Source organism: Cucurbita moschata, unplaced genomic scaffold (assembly GCF_002738365.1).
Source record: "Cucurbita moschata cultivar Rifu unplaced genomic scaffold, Cmos_1.0 Cmo_Scf00020, whole genome shotgun sequence".
NCBI classification, from domain to species: Eukaryota; Viridiplantae; Streptophyta; class Magnoliopsida; order Cucurbitales; family Cucurbitaceae; genus Cucurbita; species Cucurbita moschata.
Genome location: NW_019268536.1, coordinates 499,055 through 515,576, shown reverse-complemented (window position 1 = coordinate 515,576; position 16,522 = coordinate 499,055). Strand labels below are relative to the sequence as shown.

The window sequence follows — 16,522 nt, the reverse complement described above, 5'->3', positions numbered from 1 at the left end:
TTCCAAAAAAAAAAAATGTACGAAAAGTTAATTACATTGTGTCGTCTACCATCTCGTTGTTTGGTTTTAAAACATGTCTACTGTGGAGAGAATTATAGAGAATATCTAGCCCAACTTCGACTAGTGTTTTGCACTATCCAGTGATTGGTTTTGATACCATTTGTGACGATCTAAGCCCACTACTAATAGATATTGTTCACTTTGACCCGTTACGTATTGTCGTAAACTTCACAGTTTTAAAACGTGTCTCGTACAGAGAAGTTTCCACACCTTTGTAAATAAAGTTAACAATTTTGAAAATTTATAACCTTTTTAGGCACAACGTTGGAAAGCTAGACTTATTAGCCATAAAATTCTATCTTAAATATGTTTAACAATGGTTCAAAGGAATGATATTTTACATCGTTCCAATGAATAATGACAGGTTTAACTTAGTTTGAAAGTTTATACCGTAGAACTATCTTCTCGAGAATAGAGGTTCAAATCTCTCCACACTCACTTTCTTGGCCCGAGTATTTAGATATCTGTATCCGTAGGCTTAAATCCTCCCGCTGATATTCGATAAAATAATCGAGAGAAAAAACGCTTTACAATGAAAATAATTGGACTGCAAGAACACACATCAAGTCAATATACAACAAAGACAAATTGATTTGTTGTGCTTCTGCTAGGGATGAATGAAATATCCAATAAGAAGACTGATAGAAGCAGCCATCACAACATATATTAAGGGGAAGCCCACTTTGATACTCCTTTGCCCAGTTCTTCTCCATGTCTCCTACATCAAGAAATCAGTATCAGGGTGCCTCAATACTGTAATGATCAGAACCCATCATGAATAAAGGCTCTAATTGATAGGTTCCTCCATCCCGAAAACAGTGACAATGGTTACGTGACATCGATGAAGCCACTCGATACGATGCTAAGATTGAGAAAACTATCCCACATCATTTTCAAAGATGACGAAGGGATGGATAACTCAAATCATATTTTTAATCATTCCCAAACTAATGAAACTAATCAATGAAGCAACTCGATATGCTAAGATTGTCATATTTATGGCAACGCATGAATATGGGGTTTGATACGAGCTTGCTTGCATCTGATCTAAGCCTATTATGGTAAAGACCAAAAAACACTTACTAAGTCGCGCTTGAGCATTTCCCTTTCTCGAGTCGTTACCATTCGCTCCTGTTTCAGCCTCATTATGGTAGCTTCAGCCTGCATAGGTTTCATAAACTATTCATTGTTAGCAGAAAAAATAGTTATATCTAGTAGCAACTAACAACATGAAAGCTACACTGGGCGTTATGAATCCTTGCTCTTTATGTATATGCATTACTAATAAAAGGATTTGTGACTAAAACGAATTTTTTTTTCCTTTCTAAGAAGATTCGACCCCGCACTATAAGTATGCTCTTGAGGAGGCAATTATTGTTGTATCGACGAATACCTAACCGAGTAATGACGTGGAAGGAAGAATAAGGAACGTTATTAACGTGGGAGAGAACGGAAAGGAGGAGGTAAGTAATTGCTGAGGAGTTAGATTGCTTAGTGAGTTAAAGTAGAGACATAGTTAGCAGCATAAGGACATAAACATTGCAACAGGGCATACATGATAATCTAGCTTCAAAAGAAGACATATACCTCAACTAGCTCCGCATCCATGAGCGTTAGCTTTGATTTCAGCTCTTCAAAGTCTTTAGTTAAGTATAACTTCGGCAGATCATTCGCCGGTTTTGATTCCTTAATTTCCTCAGCTGGCGTAGTTTCAATATTGTCAATTGGTTCGGCCACCATATCCTCATTTCGTATCGTTGCAGCATCCTCAGCTGCTCTATTCTCATCTGAATCTTTACTAGTATCAATTTTCTCAACTCCCTCGGCTACCTGATACGCATAATATCATTCGAACACACAACGAAAAAAGACAGAATATATATTTAAAGAAGGTAGGACATCGATAACCATACGACAACCATATGTAGCTTTTCATGCAATATTAAGACCAGAAACTCAAGGATTTCGAGCATGTAACAATGGAAAACAGGCATATACCTCTATGGGAAATCCCCTTTACAAATGAAAACTAGAGAGAGACTGACAAGAATATTTATTATTTGAATATAAATATAAGCAGTTATGACATGACAGAGTTGTTTGTATGGCCATACCTTATAAGGTGGAGATAACACTACTGGGGTATCAACTGATCTAAGTTCATCTATGTGTTCAAGGGTATCAAGTCCATTGGAATCCTTAGCAACCTAGAATACATCAATTTCCAATCAAGAGATAAATTATGAAAAAAAAAAGTTCAACCACAATCGAAACAATGTTTTTCCATCAAAAGTTAACCTACGTATACTAACTATAAACAGTCTATATGCTTCAGTTAAAAACCATATGTAACGGCCCAAACCCACCGCTAGCAGATATTGTCCTTTTTGGGCTTTCCCTTTCGGAGTTTCCCTCAAGGCTTTAGAACGCATCTGCTAGGGAAAGGTTTCCACACCCTTGTAAAGGGGGTTTTGTTCTCCTCCCCAACCAATGTGGGATTCTCACACCATATTGCATATACGCATATTATAATATCCTCATAATTTGAAACTAGGCGCCATCCTCCAATCAGAAAGAAGTAGGTGGAGACTAGAAGGAGAGAGAAGTAAAGAAATGTTCTCAACAGACATACAACATACACACGTGAGAGGTGCACAGTTAGCCTAACCTTATGAGATGGAGGTATGTTCTCAACTCCTGTCTGCATTCCATCTCTTGGCATGGAATTTTCATAATTTGAATTTAGTTTCAACTCTCCATTAATTGGTAGCAAGACAGGGGGTGGTGTCGGGCTTACAAGAAAAACCTTCAGCTTCTTCTCTTCAATGTGCTTGCCTTTATCTCTTGCAAACTGCCTTGCATATCAAAAATCTTAGAAAAAGGCCTGCAAAACAAGCAACGACTACAAATTCTCACCATGTCAGATGTGATGTCCTCTTCAGGTGTTCCAGGGGAGATGACCGTGCCTTGGACCAGGAACTTGTCTTTGCATTGCATATCAGTTGGAGCTGTACGCTGAGCTAGCATGGTGACTGCATAGATCCAAGAGTGAAGAGCAAGTAATCCATCAGAGCTGAACAGCATAAATACAAATGATAAAATTAAAATAAAAAGAAACTTTTCAGAGGCTTTCGAGATTGCATCAAATTGTCCACCTTATTACATCTTTGAAATGGTTTAAGATGGATTGATAGTTAAGTCCATGAGCCGAATCTATGTTAACACCACCACCAACATTTTAAAAGAATGACAGGCAGAGATACCTGTGAAGTCACACATATCCTTGGGCTTAATGATGCCGGTATTAGGTCGAACACAGTACCTCTTGGGAGATGTAGTTTTCACCTGCGAAAAGAGCTCGTATATTAAACATGGAAGCTAAACGAGGATTTAGGATTCTTTTCAAGTTCGGACCCTATTCGTAAAAACGTTTTTTTTTCTAATTGTACTAATTAAAATTATAACAAACACGACATTGAAAAGATATGGTACTTGCACGAAAATATTTTGTGCGATCCATTTGGAATAATGTACCTTGAAAGCAATATGTTGCTCAGACTTATTGATAAGTTGTATCAAGCATGAACTTTGCTTCTTCAACTCAACTGGAGAAAGAAAGTGTACAAAACTTGTCAAAATAACACTGCGTGAACATTCTTCTATCTTTTGTTCTTTGCAGATACAAACAGGTAGGGACATTGGGATCTTTTATATTCTAAAAAGTTTAGTTAACTAACAAGTAAATGTTATAGAACGCTTCAACTTCACTGGTCAAGAAACAAACTCCCACTAGCTAAATAATTCAAAAGATTTGGTATGCTTTCTTCTTATCACAAGCTAGCACATGTAAGCAACAAGTCGGTCCAGGCCTACCGATCTTTTATATCATAATTTAAGCCTCACTTTCTGTGACGGCCCAAGCCCACTACTAGCAGATGTTGTCCTCTTTGGGTTTTCTCTTTCGGGCTTCCCCTCAAGGTTTTTAAAACGCGTATGCTATGGAGAGGTTTCCACACCTTTCTAAAGAATGCTTCGTTCTCCTCCCCAATCGATGTGGGATCTCACACTTTCATCTAAGACAACTCCAGACTATGCAAGTCAAATTCTGCAATGGTCTCGCTGCCATCTTGCCTGATAATATGTAATTGAATGTTCACCATGTATTAAACAAGATTTCACTTATACTTACAAGTGAATTTAAGTTCGCCCGGATGAATTTCGAAAAGCTCCATAGTCATGAATCTATCCGCTTAAGAAACGACCAACTTCTAAAATGCCATTGCAGAAAAACTTAGTAATCAAAGCCAGAGGCAAGTAGTTGAAGTGACCCAAGATGGGAAAATTTCATAAACTAATGAAATGAAGTAGATATAGTAATAAACTCCATTGATCTATTCATCCAGAGAGGGCAAAGCGAGGTGGTAACAAAATAAGAACAATGAACACACCTATGCAATTAAGAAAAACAATCAGATCAACTCTTACGTTACCCGAGACTGCTGGAAAAACCGTAATCTAGCACAAAACCAACAAATTAACCCCACAAACTCACGAATTCAAATAATCGAAAACCGCCCTTCATCAAACTATAACCATCATCACAAATCTCAAAGACCAAATGTATCAGACCCCAACTGTAACCCATTTCTCCACAAAACTCGCCAAACCCTTCAAGACACACAACATACACGAAATTGAAAGCGGGAACAACATCGGAGTCTGAGAAAACACCAAGAATCCGATCAAGAACAGCACAGAAAATGGGGTAAAAATACAGTACCGATCCAGTTGAAGCGATTACGCGATTGAATTCGAACTTGAGCAAGCAAATAAAGCAGAGGGAAAGGGGGTGGGTGGGTGGGTGGGTGAGTGAGGAGTTTGTTGGAGAGATCTAAGCGGAGAATCGGAAGAGAAAATTGAGTGGAAATGGAAGCAGAGAAGGGGAGAAGTGAAAGCAAAGAAAAATGGTAACGATGGCTGCGCGGGTCTCTCTGCCATTTCCTCCGCTCCAATGGTCGGCTACCTCTCGGCCGTTAAATTTTTTGAAAATACAACTTCGGCTCGGCTCCATTCGATTCGGCTTCAACTCCATTATTATTATTATTATTATTATTATTATTTTCTCTTTTATTATTATTTTATTTTGTATTTTTTAGTTCAAAAAAATATGAGGTAAAGAGATTCGACATTTGATTTATTAATCTAAAACATATACCTAACAAGTTGAGTTATTCTACTAATTTGTGTACATTGACTAATAATAATTATAATAATTTTGTAAATTAAAATAAATTAATTAATAGAGTTTATTCAAAATAAAATAAATAAATAAGTGAATGTCTTCACAATTTTATTGGAATAAATAATAGTTTTTTAATTTCACTAATTACTTCTAACAACTTAATTATCTTTAGATAATTAATTATTATTAGTTTAAAGTCAAATTATTAAAATAATTTTAAATAATTTAATTTTCTATTTATCAATAAGTATACCATAATATACCTTAAAAATTTATTTATAATGATTTTAATTAGTATGACAATCAAATTGAAAAATTAACTAGTTATATTTTAAAATTAATTTAACTCATTGGCCTAAAATACAACTAATTTTTAAGAATAATAAAAAAAAAGTCTCGTAAACTCTTAAATTTTATTCGATCTATGTTTATATTGCTTTTAAAGAATTTTTTCATCGATCGGACTCTCTTGGTATAAATTTATATGAAGTAGGAAAAAAAAAGAACCATAGGACAACTTAACATTATTACATGGACCAACTCAAGTATAATTTAATAATTAATAATTAATACATCTTTAATATTAAACTCGAGTATCATTTGACTAATTAAAATACAATTACTTTTATTAAAAATTAGAAATTCAAAACACCTTATTTAAAAAAGGTATCTTTGCCAATTTTGAAGGCTATATATTAAAAGTTTCATTACATTTATAGCCTAGTATTTAAATTTAAAAAATTTAGAAAAATTATATGGTAATAAACGTGGTAAAGGAAGTAACTTGACTTGGAAACTTAGGTATTATGCAACTTAGGTACTAATTTCATAATTATGCAATTACCGTAATGTAATGCATTTTACCATAAATTATAAGCAGTATCACAAAAGGGTTAATTATATTAACTAACGTGGAATTGATTCGACATCTTTATTGGTGAACCTATTTGAAAGGCAATTAAGCGTTACTTCTAAGTCAAACCATAATCATTGGGTCTATAGGAGTTATTGGTGATCGCATTTATTTACTAACATGAATACTTCAATGTTTTCCAAAGTCTATAGGAGTTATATCATCAACCTATTTTAATTTCAATACTTCGTAATTCTCCACAAATATTTTCCTCATTCATTTAAGAAGTTTGGAAAGTATAGATAAAGCACAAGATACCAAATTTAACACAATATGAATACATTATTTTTAAAAAATTAAGATAAACATTACAATGACACATAATTCGATTATGCATTTATATGCTCTCAAAGATGAAATGTATTTACGCCTAACGTATATTATTTTTCTCTTACATTACTTAACAAATCTTTGATCTATATTTACACTATGTACATATTAGTGTCTAACTAATGTCTGAAAATTGTTTATTATGATGATAAACATCCAACAAGAACACGTTACCCTTATCTAAACAAAAGTGTTGTCAAACACCTCTCCTCTCTTCATGCGGAGAGGAGGCTCCCCAATGAATAGAAAACCAACATGTCTACCATTTGATAAGAAAGACTATCTACTCTAAAAATTAAAAAAAAAAAAAAAAAAAAAAAAAAAATCTTCCATTATGTATCATAATGTACTAGGCTATACATTTCAATGCTCACCAGCATTTTTTCAAAACCAAATGAGTTTTTTATGAAATTAAAATCCCTAAGCAGTGATCCTAGAAAGGTAAAGCTATGGTCACATTGAAACAAGGGAGCCACGCATTAACAGTTAAATGAAATAAAATTATGCTCTGATAAAGCAAAAGATATGCGCAGATGTCAGTGGAAGAAATTCACAGTACAAAGATATATACACATACAATAAGAATTCGATGACATGTAACAATGTGTGTAACAAATGGGCAAATAAATAAATAATTGAACTCACCAAGAACCACGTTCCATGTTCGGAACATTGTAGATACTGGATGGGTATCCTTCTCAATGCCATCTGGGGGAGTTCAAATCCATTTTTTCCACTCATTTTCCAGTTGGTCTTTCTCTTCTGTACGAATGATAAAATTAGAACAAAAGATCTTACTGGGCACAATTTTACAAAGTACCTGCGAGATATGAGTTCATCGTCAAAATCAAAGAAAAATTGTTGGATGAATCGACAAAAACGAGTTAGGCAATTTAGCCACTCACAACTTCACTGGTTTCAAATACAACGATGAAGCCGCTGCAACTCCATAGCCACAAGCATTGCATCATTAGCTAAACGTGACGTGCCTGAACTCTTGATCTCAGATATAATAGCCTCAATCCGTGAAATTTCAGACATGGAAAGCGATAATATCATTGCATGGGCCAAGTACTGTCGACAAGCGTAACCTAGAGAATGCAGCATTCTCTGCACAAGCAAGAGGCATCCATCTCTCCGCCAGGACTCCAGGATTACACTAACCTTGTGAAGATTTGTCAGAAGACCAGTGGTACCTTCCCTAGGAGCCGCCATAACTAAAAACACGACACATTCAGAGGCTATGTCGGCAATATTGGCTTCTGAGGACCCACTCAACTCCAACAAGACTCCAAAATTGTTGCCGAAGTCGGATATATCTCTAATGCATTCCTGCTGGTTAACAATAACATTTTGCTCGGTAGTACCATCACCCAGAAGAAGCGGTTCTTTTGAGTAGATGAAGCCCTTTCTACAACTAACAGAACGCAGAAGGAGAGCTCTGCAAAGGCCAAGAGTTGGTTCGAGAAAATCCTCCATATCCTTGGCATACACGAACTCTAACAGAATTCCTATTCTTCTAACGACTTTGAGCTGAGAAAGTATTCGTGATTCCATTTCAGGAGCAGATGCCAGCGCCAAACACAGCTTTACACTACTTACATTTGCATTTGAAAGGTCGCCAAGCAAAAACTCAAAGCATTGGGAAATTGTCTTTAGATGTAAAATATCTGAAATCTTGATGTAGTTACACTCGATGAGCATCACGAGAAGTTTCTGAGCATACATCGGTATGGGATCATCATCTTCTATCAAGGCAGGATAGAGAGGGAGGAAGTGCAAATTTGCTATCTGCTTTAGATCCTCCAACTTTTGCCCATCCAAGGACGGTTCATTCAGGAAAATGACCATCACGTCGAAGAGAACCTTTAGGCATAAGAATCTTGCATCTCCATCCTTGTTTCCTTTGTAAAGAACAGCCAAACTAGGGAGAATTTTATGGATAAAAATATCTGGGTTTTCAAGTATGACCGAGAATTCCTCTGTGATGGATTCAATAACCCGAAGTAATGTTATCTGGAAGTCATCCCTGCCCTGTAAATGAATTGAAACGTGAAAAAGAAAAAACACATCAAGAAACAATGTTATCACGTGTTTCATCTATACTCAGCCACTCTCATCACAATAGATTCGTGGAGTACGTAAACTCTACAGATATAACATTTCTACAGAGGTGGCAACAGTAATATTCCTGTGTGCATGCCAACAGTCAGTTCATTTAATATGTTCAATTTAAAATCTTTTTTTCCTCATTTCAACCTAAGATAAACTAAAATTCAAGAGGACAAAATAATAATTATATAATTTAAAATACTGGATGCGTATGCGTGTGTGGAATTTAGCAGTCAAAATATCCCTACCTGAAATGGTGTCTCTATATGCCTGATTAGATCAGACAACTGCTGTAGCACCTGAGGACTAACAACCTTGCGCTTAAAGGTTAAACTTCCAAGAAGATGAAGGACAACAGGAAACAAGTGAATGTTGGTTTTTGGAGCCGCACGACTAGTAAGGGGAGAGGAGATATGCCCAAGACGTCGTCCTCCCATCATTTGTTGAATATCTCCTATAATCATATCCAACAAACTTGGCACCACAGATGCCACAATATGCACAGATCCAGTCAAACACTGCTGGACAAAGATGTCTTTCTCCTTTGCGAGCCTGTCCACGGATGAAAGTAACCTGGGATTGCAAAGGAAGTGAGGCAACCATCGTCTTACACTCTTACAGAGAAAAGCCACGAAAACAATTGCCTTTCCCTTCATAACTTCACTTCCCTGCTCAATAAGGGATACGAGACTGGAGACAAGATTCTTCTCCTCCATTAAAGGTAGAAGGTACCTTCCAATGCTGGGTAAGACATGACCTCCAAACATGATCATGTTTAGAAGATTTAAGGTGATTTGCTGCTCACGTGGATTGCCCTTAACAAGGGCACATGCCATGTCCTTGGAAGATAATTTGTCTGTAACTGACTGAATGCAGGAAGGATTGAAACGGACTAGGCGAACCAAACAGGAACCTGCAGTGAGCCTCATATTCTCAGATTTCCCAGAAGCTCTATATATGTAGCATAGGTTGCTGATCACATCTTGGATAGTAAAGCGAGATGCCCAAGTTACTCCTTGACTGCAAATGTTTTCAATGGTCCTCAATGCATACAGTTGAGTTATATCATCCTCTCCTTTTCGAAGAATTGACGAGACTAAAGAAATTATTGAATTTGGAACCTGTTCCATTGAAAGAACTTCATAAGAGTAAAGTTTTAAAAAAATCGTAAATAAGATATCTTTTATGGAATGCAGCGTCAGAAAACAACAGCTACTCGGTAAGTGGTTTTTGAATTGAAGTCAACTTCAGGATGTTAGTAAAAATTTATCAACGAACACAATATGCCTCCCCAGTGTTTATTGAATGAGGATAAGTATAATAAAAAATAAGTCATAACCAAAGAGAACAAAGTACCTGCCATCCAGATGGGGGTCTAGTGTCCTTCAAAGGAGACTCTGGAGGATTGGCGTTGCTATTATGCTCTACCTGAGTGGAAATATAAAAAAGCAACTCTCCTAAAGCAGCCATAGAAAATCTCCTAACTTTTTCTTGCCTATCTCTGAGTCCATCAGTAAGTGAAACTAAAAGACCAGAATTTGCCAAGTCATTCTCTATGAAAGTAGAGTGCCGAATAAGCAAGCCAATTAGTGATGTGAGTTGAACACGCAATTGCAAAACCTTGGCCTGCTTGAGCATTTTTACAAGCATGAGCATTACGGGCCCATTGGTCAAAATATTTGCTGCATCAGCATTGTTACTAAGCATCTCAAGATATCTAATCATATTTTGCTTCTCTCCAATACTAGTATTTCCACTGAGAGTAGCAATAATCCTACTGCTCATGACATCCATCCGCTCCTTAGGCATCTTCACAAAGTCGGGTGCTTGCAATCCCTCAAAAGGAAGGGTAGTAGTATTAACATCTGACATTTTATCAGCTTTTCTGCTCGGCATTACTGGTTTGACCGAAAGATCAGATTGATGCCAAAAAAACTCTGAAAGGTTATTGGATGTCTTCAAAGAATCGGTATCAGGAGCATATGCTGAACCTTCTTTAGTTCTTTGGTTCTTAAGTTGAGGACTAGGACTAGCACTAGGTGAAGAAGCGACCACTTCTGTACGCCCCAATGGTAATTCCTGATCATGCTTATTTGATAGACCTGAGGCATTGATATTAACAGCCGGTGAATAATCGGAAAGGTCTCCTCCCATATTTTGAGCCTCTTCCATCTTCCCCTGATGATTCTGATTTGATGACTTGTCGTCCTGATTGCAATTTAAATTATCAGACTCATCAGGTTCATCATGAGACTCATCTTCAACATTCTCATTAAAATCAAGCTCCATATCAGTGTTCTTAATTTCAACCTCAGAATCATTTTCGATATTGCTAGAAACGGGTCTTCTGTAATTTTCTTTATCATTCTCTCTTTGCAAGTTTAATTTTGCTATCCTTGAAAGTCTTAAAAGATTTACTCCCTTGGAAGCAGATGGAGTTTCTTTCAATTTCTTCTCCTCAACTACCCTACTAGAAACCTTCGATTGAGTTTTTTGACTTCCTGGAGTACCTTTAGCAAGTGTTTCATTTTTACTTGAGCCAAAAGCAGAATTTTCATTTGGTCTTAAAATACCCTTTGCATCTTTTTCTCGATAACTAGGAGTCCTGTTCAGTGCAAGTTTTTCACCATTCCTTTCCGACAAACAAGCTTTAGAATGTTGATCTATCATATTTGCAAAAGCTGGTTCTGGAGGTAAAGATACTGGAGTGATTGTAGTTCGCCAGAAAGCATGACCGCAAAGTTCAGGCCATCGTATTCTTTCAGCTGGATCTTTTACTAGCAATGAATTAATCAAATTAACAAAAGGACGACTAGGGCTACCAGGGAGGATAGGGGTAGGATCTGAGAGGATAGATTTTACTAGTTGAGTGAATTCTCTTCCCATAAAAGGAGGCCTCCCCACAAAGCATTCATATAGGACACAGCCGAGAGCCCACATATCAGACGCGTAGGAGTGGATACCATCTTCCTTGAACAATTCAGGAGCCATATAACAGGGTGTGCCTCGTTTCGCTTGTGGCACCTAAATAAGTGCATCAAAGAAAACAGTAAGCAACTTCTTAGGAAATAATAATGTGATGGGAGTTGAGTCCAAAACTAAAAGTTCAAGCGTAAGAAGACTACTACAATAAAATGATTTTGACCTACCGATGAATTTGTTCTTGATATTTCACTAAGCTTTCTAGCTAGTTCGAAATCGCATAACTGCATAACAGGACAAGAAGTAAGAAATTAAATAAAATAGTAACTACTGGAAGCGACCCAATCAAATAAAATGGGGCATAAATACCTTGACATGTCCATTTTCGTCCAGTAGAATATTTGATGGCTTCAAATCACAGTATATGATTCCTTTCGAGTGTAAGTACCTGAAATTGTTTGATTATATATAACAATACAACCAAAGAGTTTAAAAAACATACTGATACGGATACAGAAACATATAAACCAAGACTGTCTTACTGCAATGCTCTGACAAGATCACTAGCAAGATCATGAATTGAATCTTCAGGTAATTTTCCATCCTGCCACTCATCCAAAAACAAATTAATATCGTTAATTCTTTAAACTCCAAAGATTAGACATAAGCACTTTAAATCCTCTGCCCTTTTCACTATGCCAAAAGATTCTAAATCTGCACACAAGATGACACAAAAGATCGTGCAGGCCAAGTGGTGTATGCAGAAACCGTTTGAAATGTGCACTCCACATACCCTAGGGCCTACCATATTCTATAGAACCCTAGCAGATGACTTATGAGATACGTGAACCTTTGGAAGATTTGTAAATTAACAATAAAAAGTGAACAAAATGCCCAAATATCGTTTGAAATGTGCACTCCACATACCCTAGGGCCTACCATATTCTATAGAACCCTAGCAGATGACTTATGAGATACGTGAACCTTTGGAAGATTTGTAAATTAACAATAAAAAGTGAACAAAATGCCCAAATATCGTTTGAAATGTGCACTCCACATACCCTAGGGCCTACCATATTCTATAGAACCCTAGCAGATGACTTATGAGATACGTGAACCTTTGGAAGATTTGTAAATTAACAATAAAAAGTGAACAAAATGCCCAAATATCGTTTGAAATGTGCACTCCACATACCCTAGGGCCTACCATATTCTATAGAACCCTAGCAGATGACTTATGAGATACGTGAACCTTTGGAAGATTTGTAAATTAACAATAAAAAGTGAACAAAATGCCCAAATATCGTTTGAAATGTGCACTCCACATACCCTAGGGCCTACCATATTCTATAGAACCCTAGCAGATGACTTATGAGATACGTGAACCTTTGGAAGATTTGTAAATTAACAATAAAAAGTGAACAAAATGCCCAAATATCGTTTGAAATGTGCACTCCACATACCCTAGGGCCTACCATATTCTATAGAACCCTAGCAGATGACTTATGAGATACGTGAACCTTTGGAAGATTTGTAAATTAACAATAAAAAGTGAACAAAATGCCCAAATATCGTTTGAAATGTGCACTCCACATACCCTAGGGCCTACCATATTCTATAGAACCCTAGCAGATGACTTATGAGATACGTGAACCTTTGGAAGATTTGTAAATTAACAATAAAAAGTGAACAAAATGCCCAAATATCGTTTGAAATGTGCACTCCACATACCCTAGGGCCTACCATATTCTATAGAACCCTAGCAGATGACTTATGAGATACGTGAACCTTTGGAAGATTTGTAAATTAACAATAAAAAGTGAACAAAATGCCCAAATATCGTTTGAAATGTGCACTCCACATACCCTAGGGCCTACCATATTCTATAGAACCCTAGCAGATGACTTATGAGATACGTGAACCTTTGGAAGATTTGTAAATTAACAATAAAAAGTGAACAAAATGCCCAAATATCGTATGTTGCAAGCATCACAGCCGACTCTGCAAAAGGAGTTCTGTATAAAAGTAAGGTGAACTAGGCAGTGTTGTTCGTAAGCAGAAGCATGTCTTACGTTAAGAAGAGTTTAACTTATAATTCCACGGTGATAACACTTGATCTATATTTTTATTGAACAGCCTAACAGGTTTCTAACGGTAGCTGCAAAAACTATAATTCCATGTATGGGGATCAACTGTTTGATGTACCTGGCGCAGGATGCTCATGAGATCTCCTCCAACACAGTACTCTAACACCAGCCATAAGTGAGCAGACGTTTCATACCTTAAGAATGCAAAAACATGGGGCAAAATGAATGTTTAATTCGAAGTGATTGTAAATCGACAAAATTGGTCAAAGATGACTGCTTAGAAGATCCTTTTAGAAACATTGACGAGCGTTTCCAAATGTTACCAGGAGTAAAACTTGAGTACGTTTGGGTGATCAAGGGAGTGAAGTATTCTGACCTGCATTAGATGAGAATGTAGAATATTACGTTAGAATCTATGAACAAACAGTGGACTGGCGTCTTTGATTCAATAACAACATATACGTAATGTCGGGCCTGGTGATATCGAGGTTCCGAAAAGCATTATTAGTGCAGATAGAAGGCAAATACAATTATTCTTTTAGCACTAATGAGTAAAATTTAAGATGAGCATTGCATCGATTTTACACATGTAAATCAGCAGGCGCTGAACGAATCTAGTGTTCTACTTCCATCCTAAATGTACCAAGATCTTTTATCAAAAATCCGTTTGAACAGTCTACTCTCCATAAAGGACAGCAGAGTTTTGCTGGCTTACTTCTTGGAGAATCTTGTTCTTCTGCGATTTATCCACGCTTTTAATCGCGGAGTACTCGATCGTCTTCTTCTTCCTCCCTTTATACACAGTCTAGGAACATCCCGAACAAAAAAAAAAGACAGTCAGCACAAAATCCAGCAATTGCAGAGAATGCCGCTGATAAACTAAAACTGATCAAACTCTGAAAACTAGAAACAAGCTCGAAAGTAGTTACCGAATACTTTCCACGGCCAATGGCTTCATAGATGTGGTACTGATTCATTCTCAGCTCTACCGGAGTTGCTAGGGTTTCAGATTACAAAATCGAGCGACCAAAAATACTCCTCGGCCAACAGAAAGAGAAAGAGTGAGACTGAGATCAACAGACGAGAGAGAACCGAACTTGATTTCTTGACGATCTATGATCAGTGGCAGAGATGAAGCAGAGAAGTGGAATCTGCTTCTGCCGTTCGAAGAGATGAGAGAAGCTGGAAATGAGCGGGAACACTCGGATATTGAAATTGCAATCAAATAATTAAAAAAAAACAAAAATAAATATAAAATAAAAATATTTAAAATAAAAACTGAACGTTAATGCTGAGGTGAGTGGGTGACGTGGCAATGTAATACGTTCAAATTTTTCAAACGGTCATGTGACTCGCGGGTGGGGTGTATTTCGACCGTTGCATTTTTTTTAATTCATCAAATTCTAAAAGATTTTAGGGGGAAATCACATCTACCCGTTAAAATAGTCAATTAATAAACGTAATTTTTTTTAATTTAATTAATTCATATATTTGGCAAGTGATTTGTATTAGTTTTCAATATTATTTATTTAAAATAAACTTAAAATTCAGTGAAATAACATTATTTTTCTTTTTACCTACTAAATTAGTAAGATAAATTATAATATGTTTAATAACCAATTGATTTCAACATTTTTTTTTCTAATACAATTAATTTCTACATTTTAAAATTAAAAATCTAATTGATAAATGTAGATTAGTTTTTTAAAATATTTTAATGTGACGTTTTTAATTTTTATTTTTTCATGGGAAGGATTAAATTATCAGTCTTTTAGTATGTTCTATATATAATAATTGGCATTTTTACCACTATTTTTACTCGAATTGATAAAATTTTAATATTATATTAATAAATTTTCGAGCGTATATACAATAATGCATGCATGCTATCTCTTGGTTAATAACATGTCAATTGAAGCAATAGTTGTGAGGAGCAGAAACGACACAACGTGGCTCATGTGATTCACTTTGTGGGTAGAAAACGAAGTAGCTAGCATGATTAAATGAATCGACTTGTCATCATTTGAGATAGAAACAATAAAAAATGTAATAAGGGGTCGACATGACTCGTGTACAACTGGACTTCTCTTGGTTACATGCTCGAGAATGCGAGGACTACAGTCTATTTTAAAAATACTATTTTCACCTATAATTTGTTAGACGAACACGACTCTCCACAATGATATGATATTGTCCACTTTGAGCACAAGCTCTCATGGCTTTGTTTCGATGTGGGACTTTCATCATCCAACACCTCCCCTTGAACAAAGTATGCCTCCCCTCAATCGAGGCTCGACTCATTTGGAGTCGAGCAAGCTTGACTCATTTTCTCCCCATAATTGAGGCTCGACTCTTTAGAGTCTTCGTCATTTTTTATTGCTTTCGAGGAGGCTTTGAGCATCAACTCTCATGGCTTTGCTTTGGGCTTCCACAAAATGCCTCGTACCAATATTTCATTTTCTAAAATAGCCGATGTGGGACTATCATCCAACATAATTAACCGAATATGAGAAGATAAAATCTTTTTCAATATTAAATTGATCTATCAATTAAAAAATATATATATCATACACTAATGATTTAATTACGGATCCTGAAAAATTTAATAAATACGATTATTATTTTGAGATTTTAAGAGATACCATTAAATGAATTTTTACTCAAAAAGAAAAAAAAATAAAAATCCCACAAATGGGCCAACAATTTTCATGGGCTCGATACAAAGGGTCATCCCGACATGTCGGCATGGGCAGTTTTCACATATGGGCCCAAACCGACGACGTTTCAGTAAATGGGCCGAAACCCGATTATTTTCTCACGTGGGAAGCGTGTTTGGAAGACCATTTCCTTAATGCA

At 36.2% G+C, this 16,522-nt stretch overlaps 2 protein-coding genes across 7 annotated transcripts; both read right to left on the bottom strand.

Annotated features, from left to right (window-relative positions):
• Positions 1–543: 543 nt before the first annotated feature.
• On the bottom strand, positions 544–5,052 carry LOC111457431 (vesicle-associated protein 2-2-like). 6 transcript variants are annotated; one of them, XM_023099621.1, is made up of 10 exons: positions 4,841–5,052; positions 4,250–4,328; positions 3,595–3,665; positions 3,324–3,405; positions 2,977–3,092; positions 2,729–2,911; positions 2,175–2,267; positions 1,648–1,890; positions 1,144–1,221; positions 544–778 (listed from the first exon to the last, which is right to left on the bottom strand). In XM_023099621.1, exons 2-10 carry the CDS (start codon positions 4,296–4,298, stop codon positions 668–670), a joined length of 1,026 nt encoding a protein of 341 aa, XP_022955389.1. In that variant the 5' UTR covers positions 4,299–4,328; positions 4,841–5,052; the 3' UTR covers positions 544–667. The 6 variants fall into 6 exon arrangements, with proteins under 6 accessions (XP_022955389.1, XP_022955393.1, XP_022955392.1 ...); XM_023099625.1 differs by having other exon boundaries at positions 544–775; XM_023099624.1 differs by having other exon boundaries at positions 4,250–4,325.
• Positions 5,053–7,024: 1,972 nt separating this feature from the next.
• LOC111457427 (serine/threonine-protein kinase RUNKEL) lies at positions 7,025–14,879 on the bottom strand. Its single transcript, XM_023099612.1, has 11 exons — positions 14,596–14,879; positions 14,382–14,471; positions 13,990–14,042; positions 13,785–13,860; positions 12,122–12,183; positions 11,949–12,027; positions 11,807–11,863; positions 10,014–11,681; positions 8,906–9,778; positions 7,451–8,579; positions 7,025–7,365 (listed from the first exon to the last, which is right to left on the bottom strand). The coding sequence occupies exons 1-10, from the start codon at positions 14,641–14,643 to the stop codon at positions 7,464–7,466; spliced, it is 4,122 nt and encodes a 1,373-aa protein (XP_022955380.1). The 5' UTR covers positions 14,644–14,879; the 3' UTR covers positions 7,025–7,365; positions 7,451–7,463.
• Positions 14,880–16,522: the final 1,643 nt, after the last annotated feature.